Here is a 22598-nt window from a genome sequence, read left to right on the forward strand (position 1 = left end):
TATTATTTTTTATGGTTTTAAATAGAAATGTGGTTTTAATGAAACTTATGAACAGCTCCAATTCAAAATAAACAAATCTTAATTTTCAGTTGGAGTACTGAATAACTTCTCTTGAGTTCCTCTGTAAAGCAATCCTGCAGGAAACTGAATCTGAGGATGTAGAAAAGTCATTCAAGCCACAGAGGGAAGTTGTTGGTAGATTATAGGAAGACTTAGAGGAAATCCTGAATGATGTGTTTACACACGAAGAAACAAACCTAGAGAAAGAGGCTACACAAAGGGAGGTCTACATTACGAGCTGCTCTTTACGATGCAAACACCAAACATCAGAAGCTCTTGCATTGCAATGATTATTATTTGGGTCCACGGTGTGCTTGCTGAGCTACGTACCTTCATAACATGGGGGTTTGTGCATGCAGCAGAACACTGAGATTCACTGATGAAATTGGGCTCAGAGTTTGTGCTGCAGAGACACTCATGCCTTGCCCCCAAACCCCCATAGCGGTGTGATGCAGCAAAACACACACTGTTACACTGTTCACGTGTAAAATTTCCGGGTGTGGAGGAAGAGAAGATAACAAGCTCACTCCGTCCCCCTGCTCCACTGCTGCTGTCCTCAAGACAACCTGCATAGTTAAGACCTGAAGACGAGACGGAGAATTTAAGGGCTTACTTAATATAACTTTAGAACATACATTATACATACATACATTTTTTCATATGTCATCTATAACTTTAACCAGCATCAGACCATCTCTGACAGATGAATGAATGGTTTATTTTTCTAATTTCTGAATTTCACAATGATTGCATAATACAGTAACATTATTTTTGTCCTTTGATGTGAGTTTTAAACCCAAAAGCAACTAGTAAGTATTAAGCCTGCTTGCTTATCATCAAACATGCACTTGATTGATGTCTTTCTCTCCACGAGTTGAGCCTCTCAGGCATCAGATTATATTCTGGCCCAAAAGCAGCTCACATCTTATTGGGACTAATAACTGCGAAAGAGACTTCATTTAGTGCAACAAAGTTCCCACACTATCTCTTCCTTGGTGAATACATAAGTGAATTTTTGCGACTTGGAAAATTTACAAGTGTTAGTGTGTATTTGTTTCATACCACAGGTGAGCAGGCTGACATTCAACAGGGGTTGGTGGCGGAGCTCAGGAGGGTGTTTGCAGAGCATGGCGTCCGGACGCCGAACTCGTACACCTTTCTCCTGGAGCCAGCTGACCAACCTGAACAGCTTACAGTCGCACTCAAAGGGGTTACTGCTCAGGTCACTGGGGGAGGGGACAAGGTGGAAGAATTGACTGGATGAGTAATGGTGTGATATGGCGGCGCTCACAGAAACACAAGGGGCTGAGTCCCACTGACACCAGTGTTAATAATACTGTATGTGCTAATGTCACTGTGATAAACCATTAAAGCTCACATTACTTTCAGCAACATGTTGGTAAATGGTACTTGAAACAGCTCAACTGGCCACTTGTCAACAACGTAAACCTAAATAAGATACTGGAGCACATGATTCACTTTAGCAGGTGCAAATAACAGGTATATCAGGTACTTCAAATGATAGTTGAACTGTTAGTCACAACAAAGATGGCAGTCTAAATGTGATTAACTTTGTTAGATAATTTGTAAGTGCTGAAATGACATAAAATAGTGTGTGAGATGAAGTAAAGTTACAAATCTTTTGCATTAAAATAATACTCCAACATCTTACAAAATGCACTTGTTTGCTGACTGAAAGATACCTTTCAACAAAAATAAAATTATAGATGTTGTATCTCTTTAGCTAGCACACTAGCCACAATAACGGCAGACATCTGGAGGGCAGGCAGCTGGCGGTAGTTACTTTAAGCAGCATTACAGCTCCAATGTGTAAATGTGTAAAACTGTTACTTAAAGCATTATGTCAATACTGGAAGATAGAAAGTGTAGTTAGATATGGCACCTTTGGCAGAACTAGGCTAGCTCTCTCCCCTCGCTCACAGACTTTTTCCTCAGCAGACATTTTGACCTCTCATGGCAAAAAAAACACAGGTGTTATTAATAACATTAATTATTGCTCTGCTCCAATGAAGTGTCCCTAAGTCATGACAGTGACAAGTATGTACACTACTGGCCCTCTGAAACTTGCATGACTTGATGGACAACAGTCATTATCAAAAACCTGTGCTTTTCCTGCTGTGATTTATCAAGATGTCAGCCATAAAAAAGGTGTATTCCTTTAAATGATGTAAGAGAAAGAAAGAGCCAGGGGAAGGAGGCAAAATGACACAAGGTATGAAAGGAAATTATGGGATAAGAAGAAGCAGCAGCAATGGGAATGACAGATGAAAAGGAGAAAAAAAATATTGAGGAAACATGGGGAGAAAGGGGGTTAGGGGGTGAATATATGGAACAAGAGATAGAAGCAGCAAAGGAAGACAGGACAGAGAGCAATAAGATTACATAACATGTCTTACAGCTTGTTACCGACTTGCCCGTTTAGCTGCGCTCAGCTCCAGACTTTGCACAAGAACAAATCTTTTCTCATCTAAAAGACCTGGCGAGGGATAATTACTACTCACTACCTCCCACTCCAGTCTGAAATAAAGCTTCATTCATCTTGTGTGTAGGCGAGCTAACTGGAAAAATGCTGCTTATTTAAGCATGTGTGATCGAATGTATGTGTTTGTACATATGCTGTGTGTGTGTGTGTGTGTATAAATAGGTTCCAATTATATTTGATTCATCATTTCATATTTGTGTATCTATTGGGGAGAAGAAAGACAAAGAGATACAGGGAGACTAACAATGAATGGTGATTACTTACATTTGAGTTAAATTGCATAGATTGTCGCATATTCTCTCTTCTATGGTGGTGATTTGGTTTTTGCTCAAATCGCTGATGGAAACAAAACAGACAAATCACTGTTGACATTAAAACAAAACTTTTTTTTTTAATGCGCTAATTTGTGACAATGACCATGATACATATCATATTTCGGCAAGATCGATGCAGTGTGAATTTGTCATTGACTAAAAAAAGCCAATAACTGAGTCATTAGATGAATGAATTATCCAATTGTTAATAGATGCAGTTATGCAAAATGACTTTTATATTTGTGTTTATCAAAGAAATTCATGCATTCTCACGTCCTCTTTACACAAAAATGACTCATATCACTTGCATATACAGCACATTCAGAAAGTGTTCAGACCCCTTTCATTTTCACACATTTTGTTATGTTGCAGTCTTGTGCCAATATTTAAAAAGAATAATTTTTCCCCTCATCAATTCCCTCAATACCCCAATAACAAATTGAAAACAGGACTTTAAAAATTTTGGCAAATGTAAGGAGAAACTAAAATATGACAATGGCATAAATATTCACACCCTTTACTCAGGACTTAGTTGAAACACCTTTGGCAGCGATTACAGCCTCAAGTCATCTTGGGTATGATGCAGCAGGCTTTTCACACCTGGATTTTGGGGATTTTCTGCTGTTTTTCTCTGCACATCCTCTCAATCTCAGTCAGGTTGGAATGGGACCGTCAGTGGACAGCAGGTCTCTCCAGTAATGTTCGATTGGGTTCCAGTCAGAGCTCTGACTGGGCCACTCAAAGACACTCAGAGTTGTTCCTAAGCTCCTCTTGTGTAGTCTTGGCTGTGTGGTCAGGGTCATTGTCCTGTAGGAAGATGAATCATTGGCTCAATCTGAAATCCTGAACGCTCTGGATCAGGTTTTCATTCAGGATATCTCTGTACTTTGCTCTGTTCAGCCTTCCCTCAACCCTGATCAGTCTCCCCCACAGCGTGATGCTGCCACCACCATGCTTCACTGGTGGGATGGTATTGGGCAGGTGATGAGTTGCCTGGTTTCCTCCAAACACGACGCTTAGAATTGAGGCAGAACAGTTCAATCATGGTTTCATCAGACTAGAGGATCTTGTTTCTCACTCCTTTAGGGTTATTTTACAAACTCTAAGCGGCTTTCATGTGTCTTTCACTGAAGTGAGGCATCCGTCTGGCCACTCTGCAATAAAGCCCAGATTGGTGGAGTGCTGCAGTGATGGTTGTCCTTCTGGAAGTTTGTCTCAGTTTGGCGGGGTAGCCAGCTTCAGGAAGAATCCTGGTTGTTCCACACTTCTTCCATTCAAGAATGGCCACTGTGCTCTTGGGAAGAACCTTCAATGTAGCAGAAATGTTTTTATAACCTTCCCCAGGTCCATGCCTTAACACGATCCTGTCTCTGAGCTCTGTACGCAGCTCCTTCCTCCTCATGGCTTTGTTTTTGCTCTGATATACATAGGGTTAGGGTTAGGGCTAAATTTAAAGTGTCATAGCAAAGTGTCTGCGTACTTATGTCAATGTGATATTTTAGTTTTTCCTTGGTAATACATTTGGAAAAAAATCTGCAGTTCTGTTTTCACTTTGTCATTATGTGGTATTGAGTGTAGATTGATGAGGAAAAAACTTTTTTTTTTTCTTTTTTGTCAAAAAATGTAAGGGGTCTGAACACTTTCTGAACACAACACACGACTGAATGATTGAATAAAAACATAATTCATATCCCAAAAAATTGAAGTACAGAGTAACAGATAACATTTCAAACGTTTGATGCTTCTACCATTCTGCTCTCCATGCTTTGTTTCCATGCTTCTATTTCTTGTCCTTTACTCCTCACTCCCTCCTCTCCCTTTCCTTCTCCACTCATGATCTCCTTCTCCCTCCCTCTCTCCTCCATGCAGTAGGCTACATAATGGGGCCGTTGTGTGGTGGTTTTGGAAGGAACTGATGGAAACCACCAGAGTCCTCTCTCATCTCACACACACACACACACACACACACACACACACACACACACACACACAAAACATGTGCTTAAACACCCATTCAATGGGTGGAAGAAATAAGGTAATGGATGGAGGAAGGGAGGGATGGACAGATGGAGAGAGGGATAGACGGAGGTAGTGGGAGCCTGGAGCAGTAAGCTGTAATTGAACTTAATCGTGCAGTGATTGGTGTGCGTGCATGCATGTGTGGGTATGTGTGTGTGTGTGTTTTTTGTGAATGCTCTCTGGCCTAGCTAGCTTACTCCTGGGATTTCTGCCTACTTAAATCCAGACTAAACCAAGCCGTTCTCTCTCCTGCTTTCTTTTTCATCTTCCTCAGTCTCCCTTACTCTCCTTTCCTCCACTTACAACCTTGACATTGCCAGGTCCTCATCTTCTCAAGACTTTGTACTCACAGGACTGACAGTGGTCCACAGCAGAACACCCCTCTGGGGAGAACATTGATCCTATTCCCTTGAAGATACCTGACACATAGATGATACATAGATGTACATATGTAGTTAGATGGATTGACAGAGGTGCAGATAGATAGATCGATTGGGTATAAATTAAATTGTATGAACACTCAAACACAGAATGCTGTGTGTACTCACAGCTCTCGGAGGCCGGTGAGACGAACTAACAGGCTGGTATCAAGGGAGGAGATGTGGTTCTTGGAAAGATCTCTGTGGAAACAAACCAAACATATCCATACTTAAAATGAATTCTAGGGCAAGGTGATTGCATACACATACACTGACTTACACACAGTATCATTGAAGGTTAATGTGATTGGGTAAGTGCTGGGAAACCAAATGTAATAATAGCAAAGAAGGGAGAAAGTGAAACATTTAGCTCATGTGAAAAGGGGAGGAGATAAATAAAACCAGACACTCTAAATATGTAAGTGGATGTGCCAAACAACACAATACCAAAGAAGAAACAATGGAGAATTTTCTGGTTAATACTGCCTTTGCGATGACACATTAACTGCTGTTGTCGGCTAAAAATGTCTTACATCATAACTATTATAAGGTTTTAGGAAGAACAAAAATAGTTTTGTTCAAAATAGGTGACCTTTGACTTTTTCAGTTCATCCACTCAATGTTTTTGACAAAGGTTCAGTGAACTTTCCTAACTTATAAAATTGCCTTTTGTTGGATGGCAGCTAGCAGAGAGTGACGTCAACTGTGTGGAGCAAGAGGGGTATGACACTCGCATGGACCCTAAAGCCACCGGGACATGCCAAGTAATGCGTAATTCTTTTACTAAAATTGAATAATGAAAATCACCTGAATCAAACCCCGTGCCCCCAGTTTATGATTCAAGCTTCCTGTTAAACATTAAAAGTCTCCAACACAATGCAGAGATAACCCTGATGATGTCATTTTCTCAAACTTAAGAAAGAAAGCTTCTCCAGAGGCACAGAGGGCAATATGTTATTGTGTCACAGGCTTAGTAGTACTCCCCATGAGGAGCACATGATGTGAAATGATGCCACGCAGCTTTACATCTACTGTTAGAATCAGGACATGTGAAATGGCTAATAATGTGATTAGTAGTTTCATTTGGGAGTTTATGAGTTACTGAGATTAATTTTTTAATCAAACGATATGAAATAAACCCGTGTGTGTCGGGCTGCAAATGAAAGGCAGCAGAGGACGGCTAATGAGAAAACTGTATCGTAAATGTCACTTGGTCAGATTCACATGTTGTTCACACACGTATTGCACTTCAGGAAATCACAGTCATCCTTATTCAGTCGAAACAACACATCAAGATGACGGAAGTTTTTGTCTTTCATCCTTCTGCTTTTCAGTTCTGCTCTTTCACACAGTAGGTATAATCGTTCACATGCACACCTTCACACATTCCTCCTCCTTTCACAGCGACAAGAGGAGAGAAGAAGAGATGAAAGACAAGCAGAACGGTGAGAACCAGATTACAGGGTTTACTTTGCAACTCAACATGATCTCAGGAATTACCCAAATAATCTTCTGTATAACTTTTAGCTACTTTTATAATGCAAACTTTGGGGAACAAATATGCAGATGAGAGTGAGTAAAAATTTGGGAGTAAAAGTTCAGGACATTTATTGCACGATTGCATAGACACACACAGTTTTCATGTGCGACACTTTCTTTCTACTGCATTTATGGCCTTCTATTTTTTTAGTAATGCCCTGTAATTCCAATATAGGATTGTTTTTAGCATTGCTGTAAAATGTCAAAAATACACATTAGAACTTGATCAATTGATATCAGCCTGTTTAAGACAAATATCTTTGATAAGGATCCGTTAAATCTGATCAGTAAAGAAATGTGACCAACATATGTACTGAGTGGGACATTTTACGGTTGAAAAGTAAATTGTTTCTGTTTCTCTGTATAACAGTTCCTTGTTGCTTTACTTTAATATCAGGCAAGATTCATGCCATAAAAACTAAACAGTATCTTTAACAAGCTAATATCGGCCGACAAATGAGCTTGATGTATTGGTCTGGCTCTAATGATATGTATACATGCTGCCATACTGTACATTGCATACACAGTGTTAACAGTATGAAGAGTATACAGAAACTAAACAAGAGTTTAGCTGAAGTCAGTGTGAAACCAAAAGATAAATGAGTCAGGAAGTGAGAAAAACTGAATTGGTTGAGCTGTGTGGATGAGTTGCCAAGACAAACAAGGAGAGGAGAGGAGGAAGTAGGACAGAGCTGAGCGTTGTTAAGTGGCCTCAGTCTCCTCTGTGAGCCTTCACAGCAAAGCCTCAGCTGCACGTGAGAACGATGAGACAATAGGAGAAATGAAGAAGAAAAAAAAACAAGGAGCCAGATGACAAGAAGCCAGAGGTTGTGAGAGGACAAAAAGCACTGTGCATGTGTGTGTGTGCGTGTGTGTGTGTGTGTGTATGTGTTTGTGTGTGTGAGGCAACAAGATAGTGCCTGAAGAACAGCAATAATCTAATATTGAAAAAGTTGTACAACCATGCTGATTCATATCTTTACTTATAGCATGTGTTCAGTAGAAACTAATTAAAAATCGACAATTTACATCGGGGAAATGTGTATGTGAGTTTGAGTGTATGGGAGTACACAATTCAACACACACAATTCTCTCTCCTCTCTCTCTCTCTTTCTTTGTGTGTGAGTGTGTGTGTGAACAGAGCAGGACGCCCATTCCCAAAAGGAAACATCTGTACATTCCAGACAAGCTGTGTAAGAAAGATGGAGAGTAAGAGAGAGAGAGAGAGAGAGAGAGAGAGAGAGAGAGAGAGAGAGAGTCCTCCTCTGCTAAATCCATCAACAGATGAAACAGGACAGCAGAAAGACGCTCCACCCACAAGTTGATCATTCACACATTAGGGTGACACCTCTTCTTATGTAATGCTCTCCACATCTATTCCAGGTGTGTGTGTGTGTACTACTCAACTGTATATGAAAACTTTCTTTCTGACCAAATCGGCAACACTGCATAGACCAGAGGATATTAAGTTGAGAGAGAGAGAGGAGAGAGCGAGAGAGAGGGAGAGAAAGAGTGTGTGTACGTGTGTTTAACATGACAATATAATGTGACCTTCACCATGTCTATTACCAACAGGCTCCTGTTCTCTCAGCTACCTCTGGCCACACATGGTTTTACTTACACACACACACACACACACACACACACACCCACACACACACACACACACACACACACACACACACACAAACACAGAGCACACATATGGTTCTGTTTTACTGACGGTGTGGCCAATGATCTAACCACTCCTTATAAGGCCTGTCTGGTGCCACTTATTCTGAGCTGGAGGATGAGAACACACACACACACACACACACACACACAACACACACACACACACCGACACACACACACACACACACACACACACACACACACACACACACACACACACACACACACACACACAGTCCTCATTGACTACTTGGGCAGAGGGAATGACAAAAAATATGAATTGAGGAAAAGATAAATCTGCAGAAATTGCGGGGGGAAAAAAAGACAAAGAAAGTCACTCAAGAAGACTGATATCTGTTTGATTTCATCCGTCTCCAATTTCCAAATAAGAACAAAAAAAGGAGAGACTTTGGTGATGAAAACTCTGATGTAGTTCTGATTGTATCTGGACAGATTGGTATCTGCTGCATCGTGGTGGTGAGGTGGTCCAAGTCCCTGTAAGTGAAGGCCAGTGCTCCACTAACCCACTAAACACAGACTGCTCTGTGGTCGCTTTCATCCCCCTCAGCAACGCTGCCTGATTCCCTCCTTTCCCCACACACTCAATTTCTTTCCTATTTTCTCCCTGTTGCTCTGCTGCTTTGTTTATATCCAGAGGCTGGGCAGACCTATAGGAGTCTGACGGGAAGGGGAGCAATGCAAAAGTATAAGAGGAGTTAAAGATGATGGAGTTAGAGGAGAACACAGGTGTGAAAAGGAAGCAGAGGAGAAATTGGGGGGGACCGGGAGTGAGTGACACAGGCCAAGACTGGAGAACAATCACCCTACTGTGGGCTGCCAGCCAGCACCTCATGCCTGAGACAGTGGTGAGGGGGTGGACAAAATCTCAGGAGTAGCTGGGTACTTTCCCTACTGCAAGGAGAGAGGCAGAATGAAATTAGGGGAATGGGGCGAGGAGCTAGGGAGAACGGGGTTGTTGATTGAAGAGATTTGGTCTAAAAAGCCTAACATTTTGCTACACAGTCTGGCTGGCTGGGTCACAAACACTCCTCTCCTCTCCTCTTTAGAACATTCTGTCCATTTTTCCAGCTGCTGCTGCCTGGGTTGTCTGGTGTCCAGCTGGCAAGTGAAGGGCAGCTGTGTGCAGCGGTTTAACACACTTGCTCAAAGAACGACGCACTCACATATACACACTTTTACATGCTGTCAATGCATAAAGGAAAAACAAAAAATCTGTGATGCTGTCATACACTCATTGCTCACTCTTTTTCTGGTAAACTACTTTGTGTGAGTTTCACTTATCTTGAAGTCATAAACTGTGGGCTTAAACCAAAATGGGTCTTAGGCCTGAAGCACTTCTGGGGTGTGATTACAAAAAGGAAAAAAAACAACTTGTTATTATTTCAGTGAAGCATAATTTCAGTGAAAATGGAAATCAGTAACTATATTTCATTGACGTTAAACTGGAAGAACTCTTAACATAACTCAAAATCAAATACCAAAGTCAAGTTTGACATTTCTTTCCCACTTGTTTTTATCAATTTACACACAATACAACTGAATGTTAATACCAGGAAAAAAAAACTGGTAAAGATCCCTCACAACTTGGCAGCAAATGGAAACAAATGTTTTGAATAAACAATGGCGTAGTGGGACCTGCTTCTACTCCTACTTGTCTTGTTTTATTTCTGACGGCGTGGATGCATCATCCGCACATTGCTGCAGTCTACTGAAGGCACTCAACAACAACAAAAGTGTCTCCCAAAAACTGTAACAGAATATAACAAGCACCAGTAAGCTGTCATCACCTGAGATTTCTCGATCAATATCAACCATCATATTGAAACAGAAGTCACAAAGTGCTTCACAATAAAAGATAAAAGTGAAAATAAGACATAGACTGGGTAATAATATTCTGTTAAAAGGAAAACACCAAAAGCTGACTAAAATAATAATAATATACAGTATATATATATAGATAGCACAAATAAGTAGGACAGTAAAATTGAGCACACAAAAGCACTTTGTAATTAAGTGTGTAGAAAAAAGCCACACATAGGCTACCGGTACTTATCTAAATCAGCTAATAACAAAATAGAATATTGATGGTTATTAGCTTCTCTCTGTCATTCTCCTCTTCAAAATCATATGTTCACCTTGTCAAAGCACTGTACGAGCTGCACTCATACTCACCCTATGTTTTGTTTTTTATAAATACCGGTTTGGAGCAGAAAATTATATATGCTTGGTTTTTATGTGTTTGTAATGTTTATACATCTGTCCCATGGTCATTTGAATTGAAAAATAAAAATGTTAGGGGAGGGCTGCTATTTGCATTTGATCTTTGGCTGGAGAGATATGTGACTGTCTGAAAAATGATAATGCAAAACAGTGCCAATCCTCCTGAATTTGATTGTCACCTTTGTGCCATAGTAACTCAGCTGCTTGCAAGAACAGTTTAAAACATGTAGGCAGCTAGATGTTTACCAGGGTCATGTCTGAAATCACTTCCTAATTCCCATAGTCATTACTCAAAAGACATTCAGTAGTTTATAGTAAGGAGTACATTTAGATTTCAAACACTTATATATCGTCATCATTTTGCAACTTCGCAGACAAGTGTTGCACAAGTTTTCATGACTATAAAATGCGACGAATTGCATTAGGAGAGTATAAGCATAAAGGCCCCAAGCAATCATACTGCGTGTGCAGGGAGTTGTAGAAAACAGCACTATATAATCTAATTTATCTTATGTTTGCAAAAGTGGGAAGCTTAACATAAACTGATGCAATGAACAAGTGAAATAGAAAGGGCAGAGCAAGCAGAGAGCACATTAATGAAGTGTGTCATATAGGAGTTAAATAAGCCTCCAACATCATCGAGACAAGCAGAGCGTCATTCACCCTGGAAGCACAGAGGTCTGCTGCTGCTGCCGGCAAAATCCGTAGTGAAGATGAGGACTTGTTCAGCTTCCTCCACACCATGAGCTCGGAGACAGCATGCAGCACTTCATCAGTTCACTGTGCTCTCTGCTCGTTCTGCTTGTGTTCCTTGTTGCATCAGTTTCTTCTGTGGCTTTCAGGTTCACTGGCATGAAATAAATGAGACTTTTTTTTGGCTTCCCTCCCTCACAGATCCAGAGACATGGATCCTCTGTAGACTTACAAATGGGAGGATTGAGTTCCATTTTTCTTTTAATTGTGCATCAGAAAATGACAAGGGACATGGACTGCATGTACATTCCCTGTTTAGTATTGGCTGCCAAATATGCATTCCTTAACTTGAAAACTGAGATGCAAAACAGGCTTTTTGTTATGAATATAAATGGTATCATGACATTGAATGAAAATTTTACATACTTCTGATTTACATGTCATTAGAATTTTGGCAAGGTTGTAATTCCACAGTTTAGAGGCTAACAATCCAGTTTTCCATTTTCACCCTCAAAAACCCATGTTAACATTTAGCCCAAGCAGGACAGAGTGTTATTCTGGAATATCTTTATGTCTGCGACTCTCTGTACCCAGTGAACAGGCTACACAAACAGACACTGCAAGTTTGTAGTCTTGGCTGTTTATATCTAAATGCAGGGAACAAAATCCAATTATTATTCTCTCCAGTTCTTTCTGTAGATAAAGTAACAACGGGGAGACAACAGATTAAGTTGTTTTGTCGTGCTGGAGCAAAAGTCAAATGTTTCCTCTGCAGTGAACACCAGCCATAGTTTGTTTCACTTTGTCTTGCTCTCTCTCACTGCCTAACAGAACCCAGTCCAAAGGATACAGTTTTAAATTGGCTGAAGCTCCTGTACAGGGCATTGATTATTTAGAATTTTAACAAGTAAAAAAAATGTCTTGAGCTTTTATAATCAAGATTGAATCTCTACAGGTTTCCGCTCTCGTCCTTGAACCTTTTCTATTCTTCTTCATCTTCACATCAAAATACAAAGCAGAGACTAGGGGAGGGTCACATATTGTTCAGCTCTTGGGATTAGTGTAGTCAACTATGCCATCACTGACATGGACCCCTCTCTCATTAGTGCATTCACTGTCAAACCATAGACCCCAGTATCAGATCACTGCCAAAAAAAAAAAAAAAAAAAAATATATATATATATATATTGTATATATAAAAAACCAACTGTATGTCACACAGTAGCATAACCTGAGCCCTGTAAATGACATAAAATGATCAATATCATTGTACTCCTGAGAGTGAAGTTAAACGTAAGAATGTAATTGTATCACCTGAAATCACTGATCTAATGAATACATTCCTCTCAGTGCAGTTTCAATCAAACCAATTAAACATGTTGAAAAAGACATTATATTTATCATAAATCCGCCAGTAAAGCTGGTCTTACTATGAATTGAAAAATTTAAAGTGATACAACAAGGACTGCAAACATGTGAGAGAATACATCCAGATAATAAGACAAAAGAAAAATCTACTTCATAATTAGAAACTAAGAGAAATTGAGGAGTCCACTGATCAAAATCAGGCCTGGGAGCAACGGAACGACTTAAATAACAAATGGTAACATTTGGAAAGATCATGTTGAAAAACTAAATGAGCAAATTTTAGCTAACAAGCTCAATCACGAACAGAAATAAAAAAAAAAAAAAAACAAACACTTGACAATCCTTGAATCGACAATTAAAGATCCAGAACCCCACTGATTGTCTAATCACTATGAAAGTATTAGAAAAAAAGCACAAAAAACTAAAATCTTCTAAAGCATGTGGACCTGACGGCATCAGGACAGAGATGCAAAAACACAGCAGCCCCGAGCTGAGACAGGCCCTGCTTCAGCTGTTCAAGCTCGTTCTTCAGTCAGACTGCGTTCCTGAGATCTGGAGCCGGGGGCTTATTTTCCCAATACATGAGAGTGGAGATAAATTAGAGTCTAACATTTGCCGAGGCATTTGTGTGAGCAGTAACCTGTGGAGGGTTTATTGCAGCATTATCCATGCCCGAATGCTGGCCTTCCTTATGTAACGTAATGCCCTGCAGGTCAAATTGGCTTTTTACCAAATCACCGCACTACTGACCATGTTTACACTCTAATCATTACGTACCCCAAAACAACTAAAAATTAAAACTAATGCTTTTGCATGTTTATTGATTTTACTAAAAAGGCTTTTGATTCTCTTTGGTAAGAGGGGTAATATTATAAAATTCTCCAAATGGGTGTAGAGGGATTCATTCCTGCTCCACGCTGATGACGTATGGTTCCCGTCACCCTCACAACAAGGACTTCAGCAGCACCTGGATCTCCTGGAGCAGTACTGTCAGAAAAGATGCCCAGATCTCAGGAAACCAAGTATCAATTAAAATTAATCCACCTAGATCACATCCTATATCATGATTACCTGGGGCTCAAAATCTGTACCTCAGGTAACTTTGGTGTGGCAGTGGACAAAAAGCATGTAGAACATTTTATGCTATTAGAAGACTATTTTACAAACTAGACATACCAATTAAAATTTGTCCTAAAGTGTTTGACAGTGTTATCCAACTGATGACCATCTGTGGTAGAGACGTCTGCTCAGTCATCAGGACCACACAAAATGGGACAAATATCCCATAGAGGCACTGCATGCAGAATACTGCAGGTCCAGCAAGCATTAAGCATCCAAATAAAAAACACCAACCAATGCATGAAAAAAAGAATACTTTGGTTACATCTCAAATTGAGCCCTCAAGGCACACTAAGATTTCAGGCACTACAAACCCAAAAGCTGAACCTCTAAAAGAGTCTGAAGACTTATTGATCAAATAACGCCCAATACTGTTCAACCTCAGACCAGCACTGCTTTCCAGCCACTTATCTTAGTATACCTGGGGAGGTTTATTAAATTAACAAAAGATGTCTATCTGGAACATTGGATGAATCAAACCGAAACTCAAACTAAACTCAATTCCTACCTGGCCCTAAACCAAGAATATAAATTACAGGGATCACAGAAGTTCTGGATACCAGCAGAGGAAAGAGTCTGTGCTCATTGCACAACGGGTGACGTAGAGACAGAGATGCACTTCCTCTTAAAATGTGACAAATATAATATTATCAGAGTGGCATACTTAAAGCAATCTGATTTGTTAATTCCAACGTTCACAGAGCCAGATGACAGTGAAAAGCATCATATTCTGTTAGGGGAGGGACATGCAGCAAACCTAGCTGCACGATATGTGACTGCGTGTCACAACCGAGGGACACATAATTAAAACAACATCACTGAATATGGCATATCTTGACACAGCCTATTAGACATAGGCTATGTCAAACACACAAACACAAACACACACACACACACACACACACACAAACACACAGCTTACTGTTTTCTTTTCTATTTATTAATTACATTTTACTAAATGAATTATATTCTTTTCTTCTCAAGTCATAATCGAATAGAATTATCCTTGACGCTTTGGCAATATTGCTCACCTGACATGCCAATAAAGTATAATGGACTGAATTGATTAGACTTGACACAGGGGAGTAAGGGTAAGCTTCTTAAAATATGCCAGCCAGTCTTTGCAACTGTGAGCACACTTGTTTGTGTTCTCCTCAGGAAGATCCACCAGTCTGCTACGCTTGCCAATCTACTAGATGAATCACTAATGCAGGTCTAATGTAAAAAGCCCTGGACCACTTCATTATCATAAAGCCCTCAGTTCAGAAGACAAACATTAGCTGTACTGAGCACAGCCACATACATCATTCACAGCTGTCATCATGAATTACTTTAATTAAGTGGTCATGTCGATGGTATTAAGGGTATTTTACAGCATTTGTGGAGTCGGTCTCAGATTCTCCCTCCCTTTTTCCCAGCACCATCTTACATGTTTTTGAACTTAACACATGTCGCTCTGCTCTATCACAGTATGTTTCTCTATCGCATAACAAGACTCAACCTAGCACACGTGCCTGAATGCGCTCAAAGAGTAATATGTATTGTCTATTCTATTCGAGTCTGCATGTGGGTCACACTGTCCCTCTGTACAAATCAAAGGTCCATTTACCTCCACCCAAAAGCTATGTTTTGAGTGTCAAACACTCACACTCTGGAGGCAGCTGTAAATGGTGGCTGGCTGTAAAAGTAGCTTGACCTCAGTCAGTTTCAGTGCAGCATAATCCCCTTCTTCACCGTCCAGTTTTTCCAAAATGCAGCAAAATCCTCAAAGCTCGTATATTTGGCTGTTTTATACATACTGAGTGTTGGATGGACTTCAGAGTGGTGGATTATGCTGCAAAACTTATCTTTGTCTTGTTTTAGTTTCTATGGACATTTTTTGCTGTTTTACTTGTCACCACTGAGAGCCACTCTACTGACCGAATTCAAACTGCTGTTCTCTGTCATGAACAATCGCCAAACGTTTTCCATCCACAGTGCTTAAGTGTTTAATACTCAAAGAATACATTTTGAGCGGACAATTACTTTATAAAGCATCAGTGTCATTTTTTTTATTTTTAGCTCTGTTATTTCTGTCAAACCTTCTTGGCATATTGCAGAGCATGGACAGCATGATTGATGTGACTACACATTTCGTCTATGTGTTTTAGGGCAATTAAATTGTGTCAATTTCTCGCTGTCAAACCTAAGCTTAAAATTTATTCCTGCATAGGCTGATTGATGGCACACAGAGAGTAATATAATTAGAGGACAGATACAAAAACAGACAATTCAATAAACTTGTAATATAACAGACTCTTGAAAAGTGATGCTTGATAGTTACCGTGATGGAAAAGCAGTGTAGGCAAGTTTCAAGTATGAAGTTTCATACTTAGTTTCATACAGTTTAAAAATAAGACTTTCCTGTGTAGATATGAAAACGAACCCTCATATCTCCAGCATGGTTAAGCCAAGACAACTGGCACATAAATAAAATCAAAAATAAACACTTGTATTTTATCCTCTGTGTTACCCTATTAGTTACCAGTCTGTTTATCTGTTTCTTTTTTTGGCTCTTCCATCTGTGAATACAACACATCTGGCAGAGGTCTGGCAGGAAGGATTACAGCTAACTATATGAGTCTCTGAGTATGACACAGCATGTGTATTTTGTTTGGAAGTTGTTAGTTAAAAAAGAGCTGCAGTGCTACAAACTTTAAACAAGAGTGTAAGAATGCTTCAAAGACAAAGGATAACTCCAGTGTAGTGAATGTTGCATCACCTACATGCGCGCACACACCAACCAACACAAAAATGAGACCCGTCTTCAGTCTGCCATGTAACCACCGACACCACCAACAAACTTCAGTGAGTTAATAATGAACCAAGAAAGTTCTGTAAGCAACACACACACACACACACACACAGAGGGAGAGAGAGAGGAGGAGACGATGGGAGCTATCTAGTATTCTTCTTCTTCTTCCTGTTTCTTCCCTCCTCTTATTTATGACTTTCTGGAATGTCTGTGCTTCTGTGAGTGATGTCACTAGTAACTATCGCCATGGTAACACAACAAATTCCCCCTCACATATGGTCCGTACATTCAATCTTTCCTTTCCCACTTCATTAAAGTCAGTGTGTGTGTGTGTGTGTGTGTGTGTGTGTGTGTGTGTGTGTGTGTGTGTGTGTGGATGATAACCACCTCTGCAGGAGGAGAAGAGTACAGACAGAGAGTGATCGAGAAAAAGGCAGAAATTCAGATTGAGTCTTGTGTGTCTGACAGCTGTGAAGCCTCATGACCCAGTGTGAAGCCAAAACTGCTTGTTGTAAATAGCACAAAAGCACATCTCCATGCCTGCAGTGTGTCTCTGTGTGTGTGTATATATATGCATCCCGCTGCCATGGTAACACCACAAAATTCTCCTGAGCGGGGCAGATAGGACCAGAAACTGTGAGACCATGAGTGTGTTTACAGTTCAGGTAAACGGTGTACTGTCCAAGACAGCCTCAGTGTTCAACAAAGTTACGGAAAGTTCATTTTGAAACTAAATACTTACTCCTCTTTGTTACTTGACATGAATAATAACAAAGTTCTTTACTACTGGTAAGTTATGTATTTTTCCATTTCCCTACATCTAACAGGAACAGGAGCTCTGTTGAACTGTACTTAGGCACAGCATTTCTTTGTCCTAAATGCTAACTTTAGCATGCTAAACAGCATGTATGGCTGCAGATGTATGGTTATCTGTATAGCTATGACTTAAATACCGAATCGAATAATAAAAATAATTCCTATCTGCTGTACTGTTGATATGAAATAAAATAAAATCAAACATTTTTCAGTTTTGAGTTTCCAAATCACATGCAAAGCATGCTGACCTGAGACTTGTGGAAAGTACTGTTTATGTGAAGGGTCAAATGATTCAGCAAATAAAACAACTCCACTGTATGTAAGGACATTTGCTTTTATACCCTACTGACAATGGTGACCAAGCTTACAAAAGAAGTGAAAAAAAAATTGACATTTGAAATACTAAGTGGCCACATTAAGTAAAGAAGCAATACATTAAATAAAATGTGGCCAAAGAAATCTGTGCACTGTGCTGTGTCACACCAGCCACTCGTCTTCCACTGTGAACTCATCTCAGTGTGCGGTACTTTTAAACAGATGTTGACTGAATTTCTTATTGACTTTCTCTGTTGAGTGTCCCAGAACACACAGTGCAGAGAAGATTTGTGTCACAGCAATTTGCATACTAAACAAAAGCTATAGAGACTTTAAAAAACCTGCACCTATTCCACAAGCATTTCCCATAAGTGACTTCAGAGTTGCATAAACTGTCTGAATGAAGTGTTAAGAGATTTTTATTGTGTGTGTGTGGGTTGGAACAGATGGACTGGTGTGTAACGGGAATGCTTTTCTCCAAAGGCACACTGCAATATGTTAAAATGCTCCACTACCACTGGATGACTTTCTTTTTCAGGGGCAAGTCCATGGCATTTAGATCTGGGGCCAAACAGGGGCACAGACTGAGAGGAGAGGAGCTGGTATTTAACAGAGGATTCAACATTGGTGTCATTTAAATTTAGTTATTTTCCTATAAGGTGACATGTTCTTGCTTCAGTAATAATGCTGTGTCTGTCCTATGAGAAATCAGGGGAGCAGTTGAAGGCAAAAATGCACTGCCATCTATCCTTCAAATTAAAATCTGTTGCTTTTTACTGAAAGAAAAGTGCAATGATTTTGTGGTTGGCAACAGACTTGACATTAAACAGCAAACAAGCACAAAATCCATCGAGGCCGACAGCATGTTTTCACAGTATTATTTAGAACAATTTTCATTTCAATATACAGTATGTATCTTAGTATGCTGAAGCCTTGATCAAATGTTCTAGTCAAGATTTTCCTAATCAGAACAGTTATTTAGATTGACAGCTGTAATAAATGACACTAAATTCACAACCACCATGAAAACTTAAACTAATTATTTCACTTAGAACAAAAATTCAGAGTCAGAACTGTCTGCCTTGCCAAAACAGCTTTCACTGTAGTGGTCTAAATGTCTTTATAAAAACAACAACAAGGTCAAGAATATTCAGCAGTAACTCAGCCATGCCTCATCCTCTTATGCCTCTCTGTCTCTCTCATACAGACAATAGAAGCCAGTCATAGCAACAGATAAAGGTCACATCCCATAGCTTCTGTTTAGCTTCCATCATTTTGCCAGAGCTAATGCATCTGAAGAAATGCCACACTAATGCCAGATACACGTTTCACAGCACCATGCTGGTTTCCTTTTGTCCATTTGTTGCAAAAATAATGACAAAATAAATCTGCATTAAAATTATTCAAATGGTTGTGATATTGACAGCAATACCAGGTTTTCCTGTTTTACAGTGGAGGAACCCTGAAGAAATGGTTTGTTAAACTTCAGGGGAAATGAGCAGTGAAGTTACATTACATGGTAGACCAAGTATTTAATGAGTGAGGTGATTGCTTAAACCATCCTCTATCTGTCAAGGTGAGATGCATTAGAATCTGAATGCCTATGTTTCATTTTATGTGTGCAATAGCGCTGAAACAATTAGTCAATTATTTAAATAAAATATTTTAATAACTAATTGTTTAAGTAAATTTTCGAGAAAACATTTGTTAGTTCCAGCAATTTGCCGCTACTTTTTAAATATATGTATATGATATCTTTGTGTTTTGGAGTGGTGGTCAGCCAAAACAACATAACATAGCAGGATAACTGAATACACTATAAAGTAGCCTATTTGCTTTGTCTGCCATCCCCTCAGAATGAAATGAAAGCAATAAATGCAGAACTGATAATGCTCAGGCCACGCCATGGACACCCCCTTTGGCCTGTTATTCATTTACATCTTTCCTAGTTGATGATTAAAGGACAGCCCTGTTCTGTGAGCAATTCGTTAACAACTAATCAAGTTGCGATCCAGGGTTTGTTTAGTCCTCCAAGGTCTCAAATTCACACACAACAGTGCCAATAACAAACTGGAGGGAAGCGAAAGAGACAGGAAAGGAAGATTGAAGTGACCTTTCCAAAGGTTCTAAGCCATGTCTGTAAACATTTTATAGTCATGACATATCCATTGACATGGATCAACTTTTTATATAATTACCAGTATAAAAAATATTGATGGATGATATTCCCTCCTCTCATACCAACAACAACAGTTTGACATTATTTACTGCAAGACATGCTGTGAATACACCTTGTAAAGATTTATGGTAGTCTTGATGATCAGGCAAACTAAGTTCTTTGATGAGACAGGGATCAAGGTGACTTCAGGAGGGCTAACTATCTAATACATTACATCTCTGAGTCCTACACTCTCATCTCTCTCTGCCTCAGGCAGTCTGAAGGCCATTACCCAGACAAGTCCATGCAGGTATATGATCTTTTCTTTTTTATTCTTTAAATAATCAGTGGATAGGTAACAGGCCAAGCACTGCCTGCAGCATTTTAAAATGAATATTGTTAAGTTCTCCACTGGATCTAGGCTGGATGTCTCGCCCTGCCACAGTCAGCCATGAAATCAGAGTTAATTAAAAGCAAAATATCTGATTTTAATTCCATACTTCTGCTCATAGGGTGGGAACAGGAACCAAGAGGCCAAATTAGCGAGAATTGTATATCAACAGCCGGTCACATCTACATATGGCTTCTGCTGGTACAGTAGGACCACGGAGGTTTATCTAGACTGATGCAATTAGGGCTCCAAAAGAGTCGGACATGATTAGAGACAGATCCTGCAACAAGATCTGTCTCTAATTTGGGTCGCACCTACGAGAGCACTTTTCCTCTCTTATGCAAATACAATCACTATAAATGTCAAGCGATATTAAGGAAAGCTGTTGAGATGAGAGGGTAGGTTAACAAATATTCTCAATAAGCGTGCTGCTTTTAGTTGAGAGGAATTTCAGCTGAAACATGTTTACCCTGCTTCCGAAAACCTCATAAAACAACATTTATATGATAATTAACTCACGTCTCTACAATAAGAAAGTTACAAAATAATGTGCATTGATAGCTGGCCTTGTAAACAGGGTAAATCTTTAAGTTAAATAAAAGAGGGTACTTAGAGGGGAAACAAATAACTGATAACATATGGCTTCCGTCGGGGCAGAACAGAATGTTCTCGCTGCAGCAGAACCAGAGGCGAAAGACTGATCTGCACTTCAAACACCAGGTTCATTGGTTCTTTGGTGACCAGCTCCATTTAAACTACCAAACTGAGATACACAAATGCACACACAAACACAAACAGAGTCCCTAGCAGTATGGCCTCTGATGCAGGCCTGGGCCACAAAAAAAGGTAACCTTGAAGTAAAGAGAAAATGCTGTTTTTGCATTATGCATATTCAAATTTTGATGGGTTTTCTTGAAATATTTTTGTTTATTTTATCTATCTTTTGTTTTTAACAACTAGGCCACAGTGCAGGCTTGATGTTATGTTTTCACGGCTATAGTAATCCAAACACCACACCTGTCATTGTTTAAGCATTACCAGGACTTATTTTTATCGATTAATCATAATGTCTAATGTCAGAAAATTGTGAAAAAAACCTAATCACTCCCAGAACCAAAGGGGACACACTCAGTTTGCTGAACACAAGGATGATCAATTTCCAGTTATTTAAAATGGCACTTTTTTTTGCTTCATCCGTGACTAAAATGATTAAATAGTTGCATGGACTTTCTGTAATTGGATCCATCCATACCTCTACTAATTGTTTCAGGTCCATGCATGACAACAACAAAAACAATAGATGGGCTGAGAGTATTCTCTCAATTCTGGATGATGCAAACAAATAGGCCTATAGGGATGTGTTGTAAATAACAACATGGTAAACCAGCCTGTACTCCACCATGAAAACAAATGAAATGACAATTAAGAAAGAAAAAAAAAAAAGAAAAAGTAGAAGAAATTGTTGTGTTTTATATCCTCAGTAGTGTGTGTTGAATCTTTTCCAAGCATTAAAACCTAGTTAAACGGAGTTAATGCACTCTCCACTGTACATCCTCTCCTTCCCAACCTGTTTTACTTACAGCACGCTGGTGGCCAGCGGGATGTCTGCCGCCGCTGGGGCCCTCTCCAGCCCGATGTTGGAGCAGTTGACGACGCAGGACGGCTGGGGCCCTGCCAGCGCACAGCTGCAGTTAACGGGACAGGGGCTGCAGCTCCTGCCGCCGTCTCCCTGCGGCCCGGAGCCCCATGCCTCCAGGCAGCAGAGCGCCACAAGCAGACTGGAAAAGAAGCTATACCTCGGTACGCAGACGCCATGTTTTCGCTTGGATAAAGTCTGTCCATTTCCACAAGGCATAGCTCACTCACATCTCATCGCCTCTGATGGTGTAAGTCCTCTCAGTCTGGGAAGGCACAAAATACACAGAAACAACACGCGTCCTTTTTTCACGGCTTTCATGTGAGGAGACAAACACAGAAGAAGGGACGGACTTTTTGACACCGTTATGTCCCCTGTGTTTTCCTCAGTCTTATGGTCGGGTCCCCTTCCTCTGAAAATCTAACGGAGCTTCTCCAGAATCCTTTTCAGGGGAAAAAAAGTTTTGGAGAACTTCCTCTCTCCTCCTCCTTCTACTTCATGCAGTTCCCTGAACCACCGCTGAGACCTGGCACACAGCT

General features: G+C 40.0%; 1 protein-coding gene across 1 annotated transcript in view; it reads right to left on the bottom strand.

Moving 5' to 3' along the window:
- The window catches only part of pkd1 (polycystin 1, transient receptor potential channel interacting), a 68968-nt gene extending 46690 nt beyond the window's left edge, over positions 1-22278 (bottom strand). Inside the window, exons 1-6 of the mRNA XM_022755617.1 lie at positions 22004-22278; positions 5445-5516; positions 5247-5315; positions 2828-2899; positions 1123-1286; positions 391-641 (exon numbers count right to left, since the gene is read on the bottom strand). Of these exons, the coding sequence (XP_022611338.1) occupies positions 391-641; positions 1123-1286; positions 2828-2899; positions 5247-5315; positions 5445-5516; positions 22004-22278 (903 nt within the window). The remainder of the gene's footprint in view (positions 1-390; positions 642-1122; positions 1287-2827; positions 2900-5246; positions 5316-5444; positions 5517-22003) is intronic.
- Between the last annotated feature and the right edge of the window lie 320 nt (positions 22279-22598).

Source organism: Seriola dumerili, unplaced genomic scaffold (assembly GCF_002260705.1).
Source record: "Seriola dumerili isolate Sdu_G_001 unplaced genomic scaffold, Sdu_1.0 BDQW01000230.1, whole genome shotgun sequence".
In the NCBI taxonomy this organism is placed as follows: Eukaryota; Metazoa; Chordata; class Actinopteri; order Carangiformes; family Carangidae; genus Seriola; species Seriola dumerili.